The 20,948-nt window shown below is 48.0% G+C and overlaps 1 protein-coding gene across 5 annotated transcripts in view; it reads right to left on the bottom strand.

The window, feature by feature from the left end:
* Espl1 (extra spindle pole bodies 1, separase) overlaps positions 1–20,118 on the bottom strand; it is a 28,104-nt gene extending 7,986 nt beyond the window's left edge. The window contains exons 1-18 of one of the 5 annotated variants that reach the window (XM_006520258.4): positions 19,733–20,118; positions 19,523–19,641; positions 17,133–18,188; positions 16,849–16,953; positions 16,458–16,569; positions 13,624–13,760; positions 12,227–12,420; positions 11,207–11,446; positions 10,563–10,707; positions 10,336–10,474; positions 9,998–10,137; positions 7,040–7,174; positions 5,653–5,772; positions 3,786–3,957; positions 3,308–3,436; positions 3,033–3,189; positions 2,276–2,385; positions 196–1,184 (exon numbers count right to left, since the gene is read on the bottom strand). In XM_006520258.4, the coding sequence (XP_006520321.1) occupies positions 196–1,184; positions 2,276–2,385; positions 3,033–3,189; positions 3,308–3,436; positions 3,786–3,957; positions 5,653–5,772; positions 7,040–7,174; positions 9,998–10,137; positions 10,336–10,474; positions 10,563–10,707; positions 11,207–11,446; positions 12,227–12,420; positions 13,624–13,760; positions 16,458–16,569; positions 16,849–16,953; positions 17,133–18,188; positions 19,523–19,603 (4,161 nt within the window). In that variant the 5' untranslated portion in view covers positions 19,604–19,641; positions 19,733–20,118. Of the gene's footprint in view, positions 1–195; positions 1,185–2,275; positions 2,386–3,032; positions 3,190–3,307; positions 3,437–3,785; positions 3,958–5,652; positions 5,773–7,039; positions 7,175–9,997; positions 10,138–10,335; positions 10,475–10,562; positions 10,708–11,206; positions 11,447–12,226; positions 12,421–13,623; positions 13,761–16,457; positions 16,570–16,848; positions 16,954–17,132; positions 18,189–19,522 lie in introns of all 5 variants that reach the window. The other 4 variants (XM_006520259.4, NM_001356312.1, NM_001014976.2 and 1 more) reach the window with 4 other exon arrangements.
* Positions 20,119–20,948: the final 830 nt, after the last annotated feature.

Genomic DNA, 20,948 nt, shown 5'->3' with positions numbered 1-20,948 from the left:
TCAGTTTGCAAGAGGAAGCAACAGAAGATGGAGAGGAAGGACAACAGAGGGACAGAAGGAAAGGGAGAAACAAAGGCCACAACTGAGAGGGACCAGGGTGTGGTGTGCTGCAGACAGACGACCCTCCTCTTGGCTGGGAGCTCATCGACAAGGCCTATGCTCTGTACAAAACCATCCTCATGCCACAATCCTTACCTTGAGGCGAGTCTGGGCCCGCCTGTGGACCCTGGGAGCCAAGGGAACCTGGAGCTTGCTCTTGGTGGGGTGGACTTCTTCAAATATGGTGAAAGGGACACGAGGGCCAGCTTGCCTAGCCCGACCTGGAGGCTTAGGGGTACAAGGTGGCCCTTCCTCTTCCAGACCTTTCTGAGAGCTGTTATGGAGGGGTGGGGGAACAGAGGCTATCCGCCGGCGGCCCCGTCCAGAGCATTTTTGTCTCCGAATTTTAGCAGGCTCTAAGACTGGCAGACTTTTTACTAATGGTGGGTGCCAGCCCCAGGAGCTTGCAAAGAGTTCGGAAGTACAGCAGCTGAAGTGGGCCAGCTTTGCAAGGGCCTGAACCAAGAGCAGGTGGGCTCTCCAGATCTCCAAGCTCTGTATCCGTGTTGCCACAAACTTCAGCCCCGACGCCAGGACCTTCCCCAGGCTCTTTTCAGATGTCTGATTCAGGAACTCCAATGCCAAGTGCGTGTACACTTGAGCCATGATCTCATCAAAGAGGCTGGGAACACAAGAGGGGGTTGTTCTGTGATTCAGAGAAGCTTGGAGACTCTGTGTGAAGCGCTTGGTGGCTGCAGGGCAACGCGTCAGCACAGCTTGCAGCAGATCCAGACCCTGAGCTTTGTGACCGGTGGCCAGCCTCACTCCGGCAGTGACCAGCACCCAGCGCAGACAGACTGCTGAGAGGGCAGGGCTGGCACACAGTAAGCAGTCACAGCTGGGCAAGTGAGACAGGAAGCCAGGGTTGGGTGGTGGCTTGGTTTTCAGGACTGGGGAGGAGTTTACAGAGGACTGGATGGGACCAGGTTCGTTGAGCACAGTGTCCACCAGCTCAAGGGCAGGACCTTTCAGGAAGGGCTCCTCCTCTGACAGGGGTGGGAAACATGGGCCTTGAGCCTTATGCTTCCCTTTCTGCGTGTGCACCTTCTTCACTGAGTCTGGATGCTGGGTCACAACACCAAACTCTAGGGAGAGGACAGATCACAAGTTACAACACTGAGAAATGGTCTCAAGAGCTCTACCTACCTCAGGGCTCAACCCCACAACTGTATGCACTATTTACTTACAAATTACTCAGAGTACCTATGTAACATACAAAAAAAGAAAAACAAAAAACCAAAACCCTAGTTTTTTCTTCCCACTCAACAAGGGATCAACAGTCTAGTCCACACGCCACTCCTATACCTCAAAGCTGTGTTCCTACCTGGGTTAGAGAAGGTGCACACAAGGTGACACAGGTAAGAATATGGACAAGCTGGGCATCGTGGCACATACCTTTAATCTCCAGCCCACAAATAATCCTTTGTTAAAAAAATTAGTGTGTGTGAACATGATCGTGCCACACATACATGTAGGAGTTAAGAGAACAGCTTTTAAAGAGCTTTCTTCATCCCACTACGTGGCTCAAGATGTCAGGCTTAATGGCTCTGAGCCATCTTGTCAGCCCTAAAATAGTTATTTTGCTTGGTTGTTTTTTGAGTCAGGGTCTCCTTACAAGGCTTTGGCTGGCCTGGAACTCCTAGAGATCTGCCTCCAGAATCATGGAATAGAAGACATGTGTCACCACACTGGGGAGACATGTGTCACCACACTGGGGAGACATGTGTCACCACACTGGGGAGACAGAGACAGATGTGGTTATCTCCATGAGTTTAAAGCTCATGGTTTAAAGCTCACTAGCTGGTTTAACTAGTGAGTTCAGGCCAGCCAGGACTACTCAGAAAGACCTTGTTTCAAAAGAAAGAAAGAGAGAAAGAACAAAAGAAAGAAAGAGGCCGAAGTCATCATAGTAGCAACATGAAAATTCAGCCTGTGCAGATTTGCTCTGGGGGGGGGACCACTGGGGGTTTGGGGGACCACTGGGGACTTGGGAGGGCACTGGGGGTTGGGGGGGGGGGGGGAGACACGACACAGACAGTAATGGTCGAGCTGAAGTCAGTATTGTGTAGAACCAGAAAACCTGTCTGACTAGAATGCATCCAAACCTTTCCATATATTGTAAATGCTGTAATATGAACTCTCCCCACCAAGTTTGGGAGAGAACTTGGTAGCTTACCTGTGGAAGACTCGAGCAAGAAGAGAACCTGCTGCAAGTCTGACTGACAGAGGTCAATGTCACCCCGGGCCAGCTCCAGCTCACCCTTCAGTACAAGGAACAGGGCACACCTTGTGAGGAGGGGATGAGAACCAGTCAGTGGACTACCGTTTACCTCGAAGTCTCTCCTTACCCTTTCCCAGGCCCAGGCCTCCACATCTTTTGCCGAGTCCATAAACTGACTTACAGCCTCTCTGGTAGAAACGTTCTATACCAACAGTTCCCAACCTTCCTAACGCTGCAGCCCTTTAACACAGTGCCTCATGTTGTGGTGACCCCCAACCATGAAGTTATTTTCATTGCTACTTCATAACTGTAGTTTTGCTACTGTTATGAATCATAATTTAGATATCTAACATGCAGGATATCTGGTATGCTACCCCTATGAAAAGGGTCGTTCAAGCCCACAAAGGGGTCAGGACCCACAGTTTGAGAAGTGTTGCTCTAACAGTCTCATCCCAAATCACACTTCAGGTAATCCCAACCGAGCTCCTTACCAAGCCGCATGAGGACGAACGCTTAAGCAAAGGCAGAGAGTATACTAGTTGTCCTTTACAGATTTATCAGGCATATGAGCTTCTAACCTTGATTATCTCAGCATTTCCTGCTTAGCCTTCTCCCACCAATCTCTCTAGATATAACATGGAGTTTCTATAATCACTGGGGAATCCACACTCAAAAGCACATGGCAGGAGCCAGCACTGGTCCTCGTACTCACTGTCGAGGTATCTGCAGCTTAGTCGTAAGTTTTAGGGCCTCCAAGCAAAAGGCCTTGGCCTCACTCACGTTCCCCAGGCGACCCAGGCGGCCGACCAGCCTCTCCGAGCAGGTCAGCACCTCTGTGAGAACCTGCCATTTTTGCACCAGATTCTCACCTGCGGTGAATGAAAGACAGACATCAATGTGGAGCCACAGTCGGATTCACCGGAAACACAACAGCCATCACAACTGGTGTGTGCAATCCCACAGGGACCTGCTCTCCTCCTGACTCACCGTAGTCCAGAAAGGGCGACTCGGTGGCTGCTTTCTGAATGGAGAGCACATCACTTCCCATGAGCAGAATGATGATGCTTCTGAGGAGCTTGTGGGCATCAATCAGCGCCGTCTCCGGGGTCTGCCAGCCTGGTGTGGAAGAGGTGGGCAGAGATGATTACAACAGCAAGCCTAGACCTTCAACTAAGATAGCAAACACAAGGCACTCTTCCTTCTGCACCATGGGTAGACAGAACTAATTGAACACAGAGCTCTTTCCCTCTAAGATCCCTTTTATTCTAACATTCCAAGCAGCTGCTGGCCAAGGGATTATTACAGGGAGCAGCTGAGGTGAAAACGTTTGCTGCCACAGGCACAGGCAGGTTCCAGGTAGGTGGCTTGACAAGCTTGACAGCACGGGCAGATGGCTGCAAAGAAAAATCACCAGCACAAGAAATCATGACCATACCCAAGAAAGCCAGCAGCCCCATTCTCTCACCTTGATCCCAGAGCTGCTCACGCAGGGCACTTGAGAGGAGGTTGGACGAGAGACTGAGGTAAAAAGCCAGAACTTGCAGGGCCTGGACACGTAGCAAGTACCAAGCCTTAGATGACTTCTGGAGGGCAGGATCCCGAAGCACAGAAAGCAACAAAGAAACGCCTGCAGTTACCTAGGAAGGAAGAAAGAAAAGTCACATAAGCTATAGATGCCCCTAGAGGTCTGGGGTGCAAATCTCTGCCTTCAAGAATGAAAAACAAGCCAGGCGTGGAGGCGCACACCTCTAATCCAAGCACTCGGGAGGCAGAGGCAGGCGGATTTCTGTGTTCGAGGCCTGGCCTATAAAGTGAGTTCTAAGACAGCCAGGGCTATACAGAAAAACCCTGTCTCGAAAAACAAAACAAAACAAAACCCCAAACAAACAAACAAAAAGAATGGAAAAACAACAACAACAACCCCTAAAAAAACCCTAGAATTTGGGGCTGGAGAGATGGCTCAACAGTTAAGAGCACTGACTGTTCTTCCAGAGGTCCTGAGTTTAAATCCCAGCAACCACATGGTGGCTCCCAACCATCGGTAATGAGATCTGACACCCTCTTCTGGTGTGTCTGAAGACAGCTACAGTGTACTTAGATATAATAAATAAATCTTTAAGCCGGAGCGAGCAAGCAACCGTAACCATCAGCACAGCGACAGTGCACTCATACATACATATACATAAAGTTAATAAAAAAGAAAGAAATGTATAAAAAAAACTAGAGCTTGAACAGAAGTAGAGATGATCAAGGCTCACAGGTGATTTGGAGCAAAATTGAGAATTTTTGGAACCTACTGGATTTTCCTAGACCACTGTCTCCTCCCACCCAAACCACTATTTCCTCTTTTTGAGATAGTCATCCCAGGCTGACTTCAAAGTCTACTTCCTCCAGCCTCAGTCTCAGAATTACAGAAATGGCTACCACATCAGCCTGTGTTGCCCCCCCCCCCCAGCTTCTAACCCCCTTTTATGTATTCTGCCAATGCAGAAACTGGCAAAGAAAAAAATTAGTATCTTTACTACTAGGTGAGGAAATTTCTACTGCTCTTCATGGTCCTGAACATTCTGCCTAGATATGGGAAAATCTCAGAGCATAGATAAATATCATGAAGATCCCAAAAGATGTCCTGAGGTTGAGAGCCTTGGAATGTTCAAGTGAGAGGTGAGTTGGAGAGTAGCTCAGTGGCAGGGCAGCTGTGCAGCCTGCAGGAGGCCTGCTAATCCACAGCACCACAAAACAAAACAAAACAAAACAAAACAAAAGGGGTTGGGAAGAGGGGATAGACCGCCATGTAAACACCAAGCTTGAAAAGCAGCCTTTTGGGCTGGCGAGATGGCTCAGTGGTTAAGAGCGCCGACTGCTCTTCCGAAGGTCCCGAGTTCAAATCCCAGCAACCACATGGTGGCTCACAACCATCCGTAACGAAATCTGATACCCTCTTCTGGGGTGTCTGAAGACAGCTACAGTGTACTTACATATAATAAATAAATAAATAAATTAAAAAAAAAAAATAAAAAAAAAAAAAAAAGAAAAGCAGCCTTTTGGTTTCAATCACCAGGATCCATATAAACACTAGCTGGGCACGGCCACCCTTCCTAAGGGTGAGACCCTTCAATACAGTTCCTCATGCTGTGGCAACCCCCAGCCAAGAATTGTTTCTGTTGCTACTTCATAACTGCTACTGTTATGAATTGTAAATATCTGTGTTTTTCAATAGTCAGGATAGCCCTGTGAAAGAAAGGGTCCTTCAAGCCCCCAAAAGGGTTGTGACCATAGGTTGCGAATCGGACAAGCCTAGGGCCCGCTCTGGGCTCCATCATGAGAATCACCTTCTGGCAAGCCCAGCAGAGCTGACTTCCAAGCAGAGCACAGGTCAGGGACAGCAGCTGGCACGCGTCACTTGTCTGGTCCAGGCTCCTCAGGCTTGACTCCGCCTCTTCCAGATACAACTAGAGGGAGACAGATGACACCACCCACATGCTAGTCAAGACTCTTCAAATTAAGACGGAGTGAAGCATTGGCAAGCAAGGCACTGAATACTGTATTATCTCTAATAATATAATCTGCAAAAGCTATTCATTTGATGCTTAAAATACTTTCAGTTAACTACCACACCAGAAAACAAAAACAAACAAAGGACAATAGAGAAACACCCTCAGCCACCTGGGAGAGGCAACAGTCAGAGGAGAGGCACATAAGGATCTCTGGTGCACATCTCTGCCTTTAGGAATGAAATGAAAACCCAGGCAGTGATGGGGCTCGCCTTTGATCCCAGCACTTGGGAGGCAGAGGCTGAGTGTGAGGCCAGCCTGGTCTACAGAATGAGTTCCAGGACAGCCAGTACTCATACAAAGAAACCCTGTCTCAAAAACAAACAAAAACAAACCCCAGAGACGGAGCTGTACACTCTGGGATGAGGGACTAAAACAACTACAGACGGGGGCACATACAGGAAATGAAGAGTAAGGGGTACACTCTGGCTTAGGTTCACAGAAGGAGGTGGCAGGAAAAAAACTGAACCAAAATATAAAAGATGGTGACGAGGCTAGGGAGATGGCTCAATAGTTAAGATCAGGTTCCTGGCACTCACACTGGGTAGTTAATAACTACCTACAATTCCAGTTCCAAAGGATCCAGTACCTTTCTGACCTCCACGGGTCCTGCATACATGTGGTACACATATGGACAAGTAGGCACACACATGTAAATAAATACATGATGTTGGCATGTAAAGTGAGTACATTCACGAAAAAAATCATTTTTTATTAAAAATGTTTTATAAAGTCAGAGTAGTTTCAGATTGTCAGAGAAGCCGTGGAGTCTTTTAGGAGGGATCAGATCTGTGCTGACTTCGATGAAATACAAGAGAAGGCCTGGGCTTGAGCATAGTGGCAAAGCTCTTATCCAGTCAGTGTGCCTGAAACCATGGGTTCAACCACTACCGATGCCACGAAAGAAAAGGGGTGGGGGAGACACTGAAAGCCAACAGTATGACAAACCGCACACAGGTAACAAGGCATCAACTAAGTCAAGAGGGACAGGTGGGAAAAGAGGTTTGAGCTGCAGAACTCAATGGCCAGGAAAGAAGCTCCTGTTCCCAGGGCCGCCTCCAGAATTCCTCCTGCTAATTAATGCACTACAGCCAGACCTTCTCAAGGAAAGGGGCCTTTAAAGCTACTGGCCCTGCGGCCTCGGACTCAACAAACCAGTACTCACCTGCGCATAGCTGGGACAGCCAAGGTTCAAGAGTAGCTGGGTAAGCTGGCAGGAAGAGCTGGCTGCCTTTGCGTGGTCCTGCAGTCTCTTAGATACAATCTGCAGGAGCAGGAGGGTCTCCAGAGCCTGCAAGGGCTGGTCAGCCAAGAGCAACATGTTGACTCCGTTCCTGTGAGCGCCTGTATGTCCCCTAGCCCCCAGGCTTCTGAAACCTGGGACCTTGGGGTGTTCATACATTCCCAGAACTCTATCGACCACTCTCAGGAGGCCTACAACAACCCGACACACTTTGGGCCTTGGAGGCAGGGTGTCATGTGACCCAAACTAGCCTCGCTCGAACTTGCTATGTAGTTGGAACTGGCGCTGAGTTGGGGGGATGGGCTACAGGCCTTTAGTCCTAGCACTTGAGAGGCACAAGCAGGAGGATCTCCATGAGGTTACGGCTACCTTGGTCTACAGAGGGAGCTCCAGGACATGCAAGGCTACACAGAGAAAACCTGTCTTGAAAAATGAAAAAAAAAAAAACCAGACCCTCTCAAGCCGCCATCCCACAGACATAGATCACGTAACGCAGTCTGTAAAGGACTAGATACAGTTGGTTAAAAGATGCACCAAACCCGACAGGAAAGAATTCCAGGGGATCGCCATGGCACTAGGATTTGAGACCATGGGATTCACTGACTTCTCTGTGAAACGGATCCATGTCCCTATAACACTGTGGGTGGCTGTGTCCTTTCTCCCCTGGGAACTAGTGAGCAAATGAGGGTGTGACAAGATCAAGGGGACAGCTGCCACCTGGGCACTGTGCTCTTCCCTTCCCTCTTCCTCTGAGGGTTTTTGTTTTTATTTTTTTAATTTCTAAAAATAATTTCAAAATAAACATTAAAAAAAAGAAAGCAACAGTATAAATAAAATAAATAAATAAATAAATAAATAAAAAGACAGAAAAAAAAAAAATGGCCTCGAACCTGCCTCTACTGCTTAAATGCAAGTCCACAGGCCCTTCTGTTTCAAAAACAGCCACAGTGGCACGCATCCCAATACTGAGGAAGCAAAGGTAGGACCATAGCCGTGAGTTTGAGGCCAGTCTGGACTACATAGCCAGACCCTATCTTAAAAAAATAATAATTACAGAATAACAATTTTGTAATTAAAGGTGGTAACACCTTTAATGTCAGCTTTCAGGAGGCAGGCAGGTAGATCTGAGTTTAAGGACAGCTGGATCTACAGTGAAGTTCCAGGCAAGCCAGAAACACATAGTGAGACCCGGTCCTAAATAGGGAAAGCAGTTCAGTTACTAGACTACTGTTTGCCTAGAGTGTACAGAAGTCCAGGATTTGATCCCCAGGACCATACAAACTCAAGACCTCGATGCTACTCACCACTGGAAAATGGGTATGCACTGGAAGCCAGCACCGTGCAGACAGTTCCCATGCGCCCGCATATGAATTCTCATAGTGATTCTAATCTCAATAGCATGGAGCAGGAAACTAAGAATCATTCACAGAGGTCCCACAATTTATCTAAGTTCTTGTAAGTGCTCATGTGGTCCACCCAAGACTCAAATCTAAGTCTGAGCTAGTGTTTCAGCCTCCTTATGCTGGACTTTTCAAACCGTATCTAAATAAACTGTGTTTTAATCTTTTATGGTAATTGGGGTTGAACCCAAACCCTGAACATGCTCAGCAAGTGCTCTACTATACTGAGCTACCTCCACAGCCCTCTCTGAATTTTGGAAAGAGTGCCATTATGATTAAGGCTTAAAGTCAAAACTACACTGGCCTGGCCTGCCCAGGCAGCTGGGATTGCACGTGTAGCCACCAAATCCACCTTGCATTCTGAATATTGTTCTGAATATTGGATGGGTCTAAGAAGAGCACGAGGGAGTCTTTGCAGCCCCTTAAAGTTATACATAAAAATACAAAGTTGGCAGACTGGCAAGATAGCTCAGCAGAAAAAGGCACCTGTCACTTAGCTTCATAACCTAAGTTAGATCCCTGGAACCACAGGGGAATAAAGAACTGAACCCCAGCTGTCCCCAGACTGACTAGTAATCCCAGAATTGGGGAGGCAGAGGCAGGTGAGTTCCAGGCCAGTCTTCCACTAGCAGCCTTTGGATGAAGACATAGAACTCTCAGCTCCTCCTGCGCCATGCCTGCCTGGATACTGCCATGCTCCCACCTTGATGATAATGGACTGAACCTCTGAACCTGTAAGCCAGCCCCAATTAAATGTTTTTTATAAGACTTGCCTTGGTCATGGTGTCTGTTCACAGCAGTAAAACCCTAACTAAGACAGAAGTTGGTCCATAGTAAGTTCTAGGACAGCCAGGGATTAAAGAAATGGACCAGTATAGCCCGGAACATCTAGTCATTCTTTTTTTTTTTTTCTTTTGGTTTTTCAAGACAAGGCTTCTTTGTATAGCCCTGGCTGTCCTGGAACTCACTCTGTAGACCAGGCTGGCCTCGAACTCAGAAATCTGCCTGCCTCTGCCTCCCAAGTGCTGGGATTAAAGGCGTGCGCCACCACGCCCAGCACATCTAGTCATTCTTAAGGTTAACATTTGAGTTTTCCATTTACACAAAACATCTTCCATGCATCACTGTGTTAATGTTATCAATGCCATTAGATAAAACTGCTCACCACCTGTTTGTGACACTGGGGACTGAATCCAGGACTTTGCATTATTGGCCAAGTACTCAACCACTGAGTTACAGATTTGCTCCCCACCCCCATCTTAAAAAGAGGATATCACCATATAATGCAAGCTGGCCTGTAACTCATAATTCCCCTTCCTCAGCCTCCCAAGTGCTAGTGTTGCAAGCGTACAGCACCACACCCAGCAAAGTCCATACTCAAGCCACTCGGCTTCTCTGCATGTACACAGGTCAAAGGTGAGGGTGCTTGGGTTCTAGTTTAACCCTGTGGCAGAGCCATCCCATCCAGCCATCCCATTACCTTTGCCACCAACTGATAGACGGCCGCTAGGATTTGCAGGGAGGCTGCAGTCTGCTGGAGACACCGCACAGCTGGGGCTCGCCCCTTGGTGAGCACTTCTTTCCACAGAGTCAGGGCCTGGTCCAGGCATTTGGACTGAGCTGTAAATCGGAAGAAGGTGACCACTTTCCCCACCTGGCCATCTTCATACCATGCCGTGCCTTTGTGCCTGCCTTCTTCCTCACTGCCCCACATATCCAGCACAAACCCAGCCTGTGGCACACTGGTGGCATTTGTTATGTATACGCTCAGGAAGCCTCCAAGATGCCTGTGCCACACACACGGCTGACTGCCCTCACCTGCATCAGCAGCCAGATTGAAGGCAATGCTACTATACAGAAAACGATCTTCCTGCAGTTTATCTTCATAGTTCAGGTCATTGACTTCAAATTCCTCCAAGTTACTAGGGGCCTGGGCTCTCCGATCCCGCTCAATACCCTGGTTGGGAAAGAAGAGAGATTGAAACAAAACCCAGGACTGGTACCAGCTTGGTGGGAGCAGCCCGGCTGGACTCAGTTCCACATACTTCCTGCATCTTGGCCTCTAAGGTACAGATGTAAAGCCATAACAAGGCCTGTGCTTTATCATCCAGAAGTCGATCCTGCTCCTGGGCCTCAGGACTCACGGACTCCAGAAGCTGCAGGGCTTCCTGGACAGCATCCAAGGCAGAGCTGTAGAAAGATACACTTAAGCGGGGTGTAGCTGGCCTTTGCTACTTTGTGGGTTCTTTGTTCCCCACCTTTATGATCCTGGTTTCTACCCTGTCACTACATAGGAGAGAAAGGATAGAGGGGAGGGAAGGAGGAAGAGAAAGAGAGAGACTAAGATATTTTTGAACCTGATTTCTTCTTTGAGCACCACTAACAAACTGCCACAACCCCCCAAATGACCAACAAGCACCAGCCCCACCTCTCGGGGCCCTAGCATTTAAGCAGCCTGTGAAAAGTTCCCAAAATTCTGAAAGGCATACAATCGGAGAAACTGTCTGCAGCTGGCAAAACCACGCCTCTGCAGAACACGAGGCAAATCATAGTCAGCTGCTGCGCACAGTCTGTTTTTAAAGAAATGTGCTTAAAATGAAGGGAGCACTCGGCAACAGAGCGGGACTGATCCCCGTATCAGTAACACTGGGACAAGCAGTCAGAGGCCTCCTCAGTTCTCCTTCCTCACCAGTTGGTCTGCTGGGTAAAGTTGTGGTAGCACAGCACTTGGGCCAGTTCCACCAGGTAGGTAGCTCGTGCCCAGGCTCCAGCTGCTGTCTCTTCAGGGCTCAGCTCGAGCAGATCACAGATGATGTTGAAGCGCTCCTGCCCAGTGTCAGCCCGTACTGACTTGTAGGCCCGCAGCTCCTCCCTGAGAAGCAGAGACTGTGTCTCTGGGTCCCAGCAGCTTAGGCTGTCTCGCAAAGTCCTGAAGGGCAGATCAGCACCAGGATGAAGACCTTGAAGACAGTCTGCATCTTACTAGGGAGCCTCAGCCCAACTTAGTTTGGCATTTGCTGTGCATCTAATTGTGTAATCAGGTCATGTGGCTCCTCTAATGTAGGGAGCTCCGTGAGGAATCACATCCAAACCTGTACCACGGCCTATAAAACCCTGTGTGGCCTGGCTTCTAACCCTTCTACTGGCAGGCTACACCCCATCTTATCTCCCCTTCCTCTGTGCCAGCTTTCTCAAATCAGTTTCCATTCCCGAGCTTGTTTCCCACAACATCACCTTTGTATTCTGTGATTAGTTCTTTAAGGCGTTTAATGATGGGTTTCTCCACATCTTCAGGCCTTACATACATCACTTCTCAAAAAAAAAAAAAGACTTGCCTAAATGACCACCACCTAAAGTTTATCCCCCTTTAGCAGGTCATGGATGTTCTGTCTTCATGAAAAATACATACAATGCACTTGGTGGTATTTCTCCAAGTAGAACAAAAGCCAAACAAAACAAGAACACTGCTTCTGACCACTGTGTGCCTTATACCCAGAATACTCAATGCATAATTGATGAAGCAATCACTCTCATAATAAGGATTGAGGAGGTCGGGCCTGGCAGCACATGCCTTTAATTCCAGCACTAGGAAGGCAGAGGCAGAAGGATCTCAAGGCCAGCCTGGTCTATACAGAAGGCCAGGACTACACAGACTGTGTCAGGTTAGGTGTAATGGGCAAAATGATGGTCCTCCACCCCTCCAACTCACTGAAGTTGTAGCTCCTTGTCTCCTGCCCTGGATGCATCCATTTTGACTCGAACCCAGAAAGTGACTGGCTCGACCATGTGTTCCAGACTGTAGGGTTTCAGAGCTGCCAGCCATAAGGTCACCATCTTGCAGCCCTGGGCCTGTTTACCCAGTTTCTTCAAACTCTCCACATGCAGCCTGAAGCACCTATGTAGCTGATCAGAGACAGGAGAAAGCTGGAACATGAAGCCACTGTTGTGCACAGCACAGCGAGCAAGCAGTCAGTCAACACATGGAGGAGAGATAGCAGGTGGCCCTCCTGCCTCTCAATAATTCCTGAGAACTAGGCTTCTAGTACCCTCCAATTCTAGAGTCCCTCTAAGGTCAACATCCACAAGCTGAAGGACCTGTTCTAACTCCTGTGATTCTTTCTTGGCAAATGGGACTGTCTGGTTGTGACCGAAATGCAGAGCCTCTCTTCTTCTTTCTTCCTCCTTCCTAGCCAGTTATACTCAAGATGAGGGCCCTGTACCATCCACTGCTTTCTACTACAGCTGTTCCTGCCCAGGCTGCCACAGGAGCCCCACTACCCAGGCTAGTGCCCTCTACTGTTTGCCACAGTGACACCCACCCAAGGCCATAGCTCCATCTTTATCCCTCAGCTCCTTGACCCTTACTTGAGATACAGTCCAAGGCCCCTGTACGACCCATGTCACTTACCAATGCAGCCAACCCATCATTTCAACCCATTCTGAAGGCACTGCCTTTTACTCTGGCTGTGTAAAGAATGGCCCGGGGAACGGGTGGGTAAAGGATTTTTAGAACACGTAGATGCCTGAGATCTAGGGCAAGGATCTGACGTAATTAACATGAGGCAAGCATTACACTAGAATGTCCCTGAAGTTCACTCAGATGATTCTAATGTGAAGCTAGGATTGGAACTGGCTTAGGAGAACACCAAAAGTAAAAGAAGGAAAAGAAAAAAGAATAAGACCCTGTATCAAAAACAAAAAACAAAAAACAAAAAAACAAAAAAAAAAAGGAAAGGAAAGGAAAGGAAAGGAAAGGAGCTAGAGAGATGGCTCAGCAGTTAAGAGCACTGACTGCTCTTCCAGAGGTCCTGAGTTCAAATCCTAGCAACCACACGGTGGCTCATAACCATCTGTAATGGGATCCGATGCCCTCTTCTGGTGTCTGAAGAGAGCAATGGTGTACTCAGATACATAAATCTTTAAAAGAAAAAAAAAAAGGAAAGAAGGAAGGAGAAAGCAACAGCCTAGGCAAGGTTGCTCAGGAAACACTCCCCTAGGCATGGTGCCAGCCCTACAGTCCCAGGCTGCAGGCTGACCCTTCCACAACCCCCCCCACACACACACACACACATAACCTCCCTTTCCACACCTCTCGCTCCCGCCTACCTTCTCAGGAGGCACTTCAGGACAAGCACCCGACGTTGCCGAGCCCAAGTGCTGACAGACTGGCTCTGAGATGACGCAGGCCTCCTCATAGAGCTTCTGACTAAAGAAGCTGTAGGCCAAGTTGCTGGTGTAAGAGGCTGTAGGGAGAGAAAGGACAACTGATGTCAGAGTTGCTGTTTTCTGTCTGTTTTCTTGGCAGCTCACACCTGTCTGTCTGTAAGTCCAAGATCTCACACCCTTACACAGACATACATGCAGGCAAAGCACCAATGCACCTAAAATAAAGTATTTAAAAAAAAAAAGTAGGGGCTGGTGAGATGGCTCAGTGGGTAAGAGCACCCGACTGGCTCTTCCGAAGGTCCAGAGTTCAAATCCCAGCAACCACATGGTGGCTCACAACCATCTGTAACGAGATCTGACTCCCTCTTCTGGAGTGTCTGAAGACAGCTACAATGTACTTACATATAATAAATAAATAAATCTTTAAAAAATAATAAAAATAAAAATAAAAAAATAAAAGTAAACTTTTTATTATTTTTTGAGACAAGGATTCTCTGTATAAGAAGGCCTGGCTTGTGGTGGCACACTCCTTTAGTCCCAGCACTCAGGAGGCAGAGGCAGGCGGATTTCTGAGTTCGAGGCCAGCCTGGCCTACAAAGTGAGTTCCAGGACAGCCAGGGCTACACAGAGAAACCCTGTCTCCAAAAACCAAAAACCAAAAAAAAAAAAGGCCTGGCTCTCTGGAATTCACTCTGTAGACCAGACTGGCCTCAAACTCAGCAGACACCCCTACCCTCCCCACCCCTCCCACTCCCACCTCTGGTTCCCAAGTGCCAGGATTAAAGGTGTGTACCACCACGCCCAGCTGTTTGTTCTTCAAAACAAGGTTTTTCTGTGTAGGACTGGCTATCCTGGAACTCTGTAGACCAGGCTGGCCTTGAACTCAAGAGACCCATCCACCTGCCTCATCTTCGAAAGCACTAGGATTAAAGGCATGCACCACGATGCCAGGCTGGTTTATTTACTATTTTATGTGTGTGAACTGGAGTTACACACAGCTCTAAGCCACCACATGGGTCCAGCCCGGGGCCTCCCTTTCTGATTCTATTCTACTCCTTGCCTCCCTTTTTTTTTTCCATTACTTTTCTTAATATTGTATTCATTTTGTGTGCCCACATGTCACACATCACAGTGCATGTGTGACGGTCAGAAGACAGCCTGAAGGAACTGGTTCACTTTCTACCCCGTGGATGCCAAGGATCAAACTCAGGTCACCAGCCTCAGCAGCGAATGCCTTCACTGGCCGAGACATCTCCTACGTCCCCACTTTTGATTTCTGAAGTGGGGTCTCACTCTGTGGCCAAGGCAGACATTGAAGGCCTGGCACTCCTCCCTCAGGCTCCCTGGAGCCAGGAGCAGAGGTGGGTCACCAGGCCCAGTTATTATCATTGTTGTTGGTGGGTTGTTTTGTTTTTTTAGATTGTGACTCAATGTTTGTGTGTATGAATGTTTTGCCTGCATGTATGTGTACACGTGTGTGCAGGTACCCACAGAGGTCAGAAGAGTGAGAAGATTCCCTTGGACTGGAACTGAATTGACAGGTAGTTGTGAGCTGCCATATGGGTGCTGGGAATTGAACCCAGGTCCTCTGCAAGAACAAGTGCTCTTAACTGTTGAGCCTGCCTCTCCAGCCCTCTCACCTTTATGTGAATGTGTTAGTAATTCATTTATTCAGTTATGTTTCCCCCAAACTGGGATGAGGTTACAGTGGGACAGGAATATAACAATGCCTGGCAGTTTTCTTGAGTGAATAAATTTTAGTGAGTAATTTGTGGAGGTGGAGGGGAAGAGGCAGTTCTAAGGCTAAATAAACTCCAGACGCAGGGCTGGAGAGATGGCTTAGTGGCTAAGAGCACTGTTCTTCCAAAGGTCCTGAGTCCAAATCCCAACAACCACATGGTGGCTCACAACCATCCCTCTTCTGGGCTGTCTGAAGACAGCTACAGTGCACTTACATATAATAAATAAATAAATCTTAAGAAAAACAAACTAACAACAACAACAACAAAAACTCCAGATGCTACACAAACTAGGCAAGTACTCTAACCACTGGGCTACATCCTCCAGCTAAGCCAATTCCTCAAAATAGACAGCTGTAGTCAGGTGTGGTGGTGTACATCTGGGCTCAAGGGCTTGGTCTATTGCAAGTTCCAGGACAGCCAGTTATATAAATAGAACCGGTATTAAAAAATTTAGAAAAAAAAAAGGTGAAATATAATTTGTGATCCCAGACTTGGGAAGCTGAGACAGGAGGACTGCTATGTGTTTGAGCCCAATTTGTGCTACATAGTATGACTTTAGCTAAAAAAAAAAAAAAAAAAAAAAAAAAAAAAAAAAAACTAAGAAAAATAAAATCTGGCCGGACGTGGGCGCACACGCCTTTAATCCCAGCACTTAGGAGGCAGAGGCAGGCAGATTTCTGAGTTCGAGGCCAGCCTGGTCTACAAAGTGAGTTCCAAGACAGTAAAGGCTATACAGAGAAACCCTGTCTCAATAAATAAATAAATAAAGTCTGTAATGTTGCATACAATGCACAGATATTTTTTAAAACAATTACCAAATCAAACTGCAAAATATAATAAGGAAAAAAAGAATTCTCTGTCCTAAGCCTCACCCCGTCTCTCCTGCATTAATCAGATCCTTCCACATAAGTCTTTTCCTGTCTCTTTAAACCTTTGACACTCAGCTGTCAGAAAAGTACACGTGCTCTCCTAGTCAGCATGACAAGTGATAGCCATCCCCTAGAGCAATGCAGCGAGCCCCAAGGCACTAACCAGTCATGCTCAGGTAGTCAGCCAGCTCTCCACCCGACAGGCCCTCTAAGGCCTCCAACATCCAGACAGCAGCAGATCTGCAACCGTCCACTAGCTGAGCAAGCTCAGTTGCCTGAAAGGAACAAGAAGGTTAAAGGATTAAAAGAGTCATGCAAGGTCCACTAGGACTTCCACCTCATCCCATGTCCAAAACCAAAGCTTTGTTTGTTTGTTTGTTTGTTTTCCAGACAGGGTTTCTCTGTCCTGGAACTCACTCTATAGAGGCTGGCCTTGAACACAAAGATCTGCCTGCCTCTGCTTCCCAAGTGCTGGGATTAAAGGCGTGCACCCCTACCACTGCCCAGTTACCCAAAGGTCTTCTAAGAAGCAACCTCAGAATGTCCGATGGTACCTGACAGCCTTGAGCAAAGTCATACACAATCCCGGTGAAGAGGTGGAAACCCTGGAAGTGCATCTGAAGCAAGCACTGCTGCTGCTTGGAAGATGCTTCAGAGACCTGAAGGAGAGATGAAGGAAGAGGCGTCTGATCTGAAACCTGGAGAGGGTGAACTTTGTGCTGAGTACTGCCTAGAGTCCCTCAAGCCCGGCACAGCCTAGAGAGCAGCTTACCAAGGCTCCAGAATTTCCAGTTATTTACAGAGCCACTCCCCACCCTACTGTAGGTTCTTAACTCACTTCTCTCAGGTGCCGGACAAGGGAGCTGTATCCCCCAAGAAAAGCAAAGAGACTCAATATGGCATCAAGTCCACAGTGCCTCCTGATGCCTCTCTCCAGGCCTGAAAGGAAGAACTGGCAGCTGTCGTACAATGCCCGGAGCGGGGGCGACGGCGCCTCGATACTGTTGATAAGAACGGCTGCTGCCTTCCTCAGAAGCTGGGCCACTGCCCCTGGTCTTTCTTCTACAGCTTCCAACAGCTCAACCCCCATCTGGCATAACTGGAGGCTAGGAGCTACACTGGTCTTCTCTAGGTGATTACGAGCCCTCTCCACTGCTCTGGCAGCCTGGCGGTGGTGGTGGTTCCAGCAGAGCCGACGGCAGTGTTCCAGGGTGATTTCCAAGAGGCAGAGGGCCCTCTGAGGCGAGAGAGGACCGGGAGAGCTACCACCCTCACCTACTAAGACTCTGATCAGGTGCCTAGAAAGCACTTCATACAGGAAGTCGGCATCAGCTTCATCTAGACCTTGTCCTGTAGCATCGTACAGCTGATAGGCGGCAACTAAACGACAGGCGGTTGGAGAAGCAAAGTGAGGGACCTCACAGGGGACACTGCCATCCTCCAAGAGCACCAAGAAGCTCAAGGCATTCAGCCGAGTTGAGAACGCAGCTCGCCGCTCCAACAGTGCCTCTGCTCCCTTCCAAAACAGAGAGAAGCTGCCCCGGGTCACGGCCTCATAGTCCTGAGGGGCAGCCTCTCCAGAGTTCTGAACCAAGCAGGCATGGAGAGGCTGGGCAAGGCGCAGCACAGTGTCTGGGCTTCCCTGAGTGGAACCATTGCGAAGTAGGATGAAGAGAATGCGTTCCAGGTAGAGGGGAGGGCGCTGTGGAGTAGACAACAAATAGCCATCACAGGCCAGCTCTGCCAGGTCCAAAATACTCCTCAGGTGCCCAGGGCAATCGAGCTTGGCAGTCAACTGCTGGGTGCAAGCCCTCAGGATGGTATCGCAAATTTGTCTTCTTTCGGCATCTGTTCGGCTGCTGGGGAAATCAGTCCGGGATCTGGACAGGAACTCCTAGGAGAAAGAATCAAGCCGCGTGAGCAGAAAAGAAAGGGGGGGGGGGGCAGAAACAGGGCCCCACAGGTTCTCATGTATCTCTCTCCAAGTTACGGCAAAACACAAGCCAGGCTTGGTGACACAGGCCTGTGTGAAGGCAAAAAGACAGAAGAAAAGTTCAAGAGCTTCCTGGGCTTGAGCGAATGAGCACTGTCTCAAAATAAAAAAGTGAAAACAGGCCGGGCAGTGGTGGCTCAGGCCTTTAATCCCAGCACTTGAGAGGCAGAGGCAGGTGGATTTCTGAGTTCGAGCGAGGCCAGCCTCATCTACATAGTGACTTACAGGACAGCCAGGGGCTATGTAGAGAGACCCTGTCTCAGAAATCTTTAAACATATATATAATATTTAGATAATATATAGCTTACATATTTCATACTATATATTATATATGCTTGTATATAACATATGAAGACATAGATGATATGTTATTTTTAAAAGTGAAAACAGATATAGAGATATAGCTCCGTGGTGAAATATTTTCCTGAATGCATGAGATCCTGAGTTCAATCCCCAGTATGGAAAAAAAAAATTTTTTTTAATTAAAAATTAGAGGGCTGGTGAGATGACTCAGTGGTTAAGAGCGCCAACTGCTCTTCCAAAGGTCCTGAGTTCAAATCCCAGCAACTACATGGTGGCTTCACAACCATCCCTAACGAAATTTGATGCCCTCTTCTGGAGTGTCTAAAGACAGCTACAGTGTACTTACATATAATAAATAAATGAATAAATAAATAAATAAAATTAGAATGTAAAATTTACTATAAGGAGAATGATAAAACGTAAACAAAAACCGATGTATAACTCTCCCAAACGGAGAACATAAACCAGAGTGTCCTTAGGAGATGATCACATTAGTAGCCCTAGGGGAAAAAAAAATTTTTTTTTTCAAAGACAGGGTTTCTCTGTGTAGCCCTGGCTGTCCTGGAACTCACTCTATAGACCAGGCTGGCTTCGAACTCAGAAATTCACCTGCCTGTGCCTCTCAAGTGCTGGGATTAAAGACATGTGCCACCATTGCCCGGCGGAAAAATAATTTTTTAAATAAAAATAAAAACAATAAATAAAAAGGAAAAGGAAGCCGGGCGTGGTGGCGCAAGCCTTTAATCCCAGCGCTAGGGAGGCAGAGACAGGTGGATTTCTGAGTTCGAGGCCAGCCTGGACTACAAAGTAAGTTCCAGGACAGCCAGAGCTATACAGAGAAACTCTGTCTCGGAAAAAAAGAAAAAAGGAAAAGGAAAAAAACACAGATAATCTCAGAAACTAGGTGTGTCCTGAGCCATAAAGGGTCCCACCTTCAAGTCAGGCAGCAGCTGCTGGGTCTCCTCCTTGCTGCAGAGCAGAGTGGCGAAGTTGACTCCTTTGAAGTTCCTCATGGCAAAAGTCTAGATACAACGAAATGGTTTGTAGAAGCCTGCGAAGGGTTGTAATGGAAATAACTGGAGGAAAGAAGGGATTGAAAGTTGTAGGAGGATTCAAAGGATGAAGCAGGCAAAGAATCCCACCAGAAATCCTATGCGGGGAGAGGCCGATATAAACTGGGCTCCCGTTACAAACTGACAAGTCCACTGTTCCTTCCTCCAGGACGCTCCTTGTCCTCAGTGTCCCACCAGGCCACCGCAGGGGTCTCCACAGGGTCCTGGGCGCCGAGCACACCCTTTCGGGGGCCGCCGAGCCTCCGCAGAAACGCCCCGTTTCTTCCCAGGTCAGCAATGGGAATGTCACTTACCGCGGCTTGAGCGCGCGCTCACCAGACCCTCCGTGCCTTAATTCCCTCGAAGCTGCCGTTCCTCACCGGCCTAGCAGCGTCCTCCAGCCCGAGCTCCACCAAGCACCGGGTGGGCACGCTTCGTTTTCCGCGCCAGCACCTCCTTTCAAATATCCCTAGTGACCAATCAGCGAGAAAGCGTAACGCAGGCCGGCCGCGTGGCGCTCTGGGAGTTGTAGTTTATCTGCCGCGCTGTCTGTCACGTGTTCCTGGAGGGGCGGGTACAACTCTGGACCGGAAAGACTCTGGGACACAGTCTCCTTCTTCAACCTCAGTCAATTACAGTCATTTCGCAGTTGGGTGGTCAATCACTAAGTCTTTCTTGCCTTTATTCCCTGAGCTCAGGCAGGATTTTAAATTTCAAGAGAATTAAAATAAGAAACCCACATGGCTTGCTTTGCGTTACTAGGAAAGAAAAGGTGTAATAGCCTTTGATGTATTTTTTTGTTTTTATTTTTGTTTTTTGAGACTGGTTCTCACTACGTGATCCTAGCTGTCCTGGAACTTGCTAAATAGACCAGGCTGGCCTCTAAGAGAGATCCACCTGCCTAATGCTGGGGTTGAAGGTGTACACCACCACACAGGGTCTTTGGGATTCTTTAAAACTCTGACTTTGTGGAGAGGGACACTGAAAAGGGTGCAGGGACAACCTCCGGGTTCTCCTAGGTTCTCCTCCCTCCCAAGTTTGGATTCCAGCCTACATCTTACATGGGTTGTATAAGAAAGGCTATAGAGTTGAGTGAAGAGTAAAGGGAAGAATTCATTGTGAACGTTCACAGTCTTTTGTTTTGTTTGTTTTTTGAAACAGGGTTCAAAATACTGAGCGTAGGGATTTCTGAGTTCCAGGACAGCCAGGGCTACACAGAGAAGCCCTGTCTCAGGAAAAATCAAAAGAAAGAAAGAAAGAAAGAAAGAAAGAAAGAGAGAGAGAGAGAGAGAGAGAGAGAGAGAGA

The sequence above is a fragment of the Mus musculus genome, chromosome 15, assembly GCF_000001635.26.
Source record: "Mus musculus strain C57BL/6J chromosome 15, GRCm38.p6 C57BL/6J".
Taxonomy (NCBI): Eukaryota; Metazoa; Chordata; class Mammalia; order Rodentia; family Muridae; genus Mus; species Mus musculus.
This window is presented reverse-complemented; position numbering and strand designations above follow the sequence as displayed.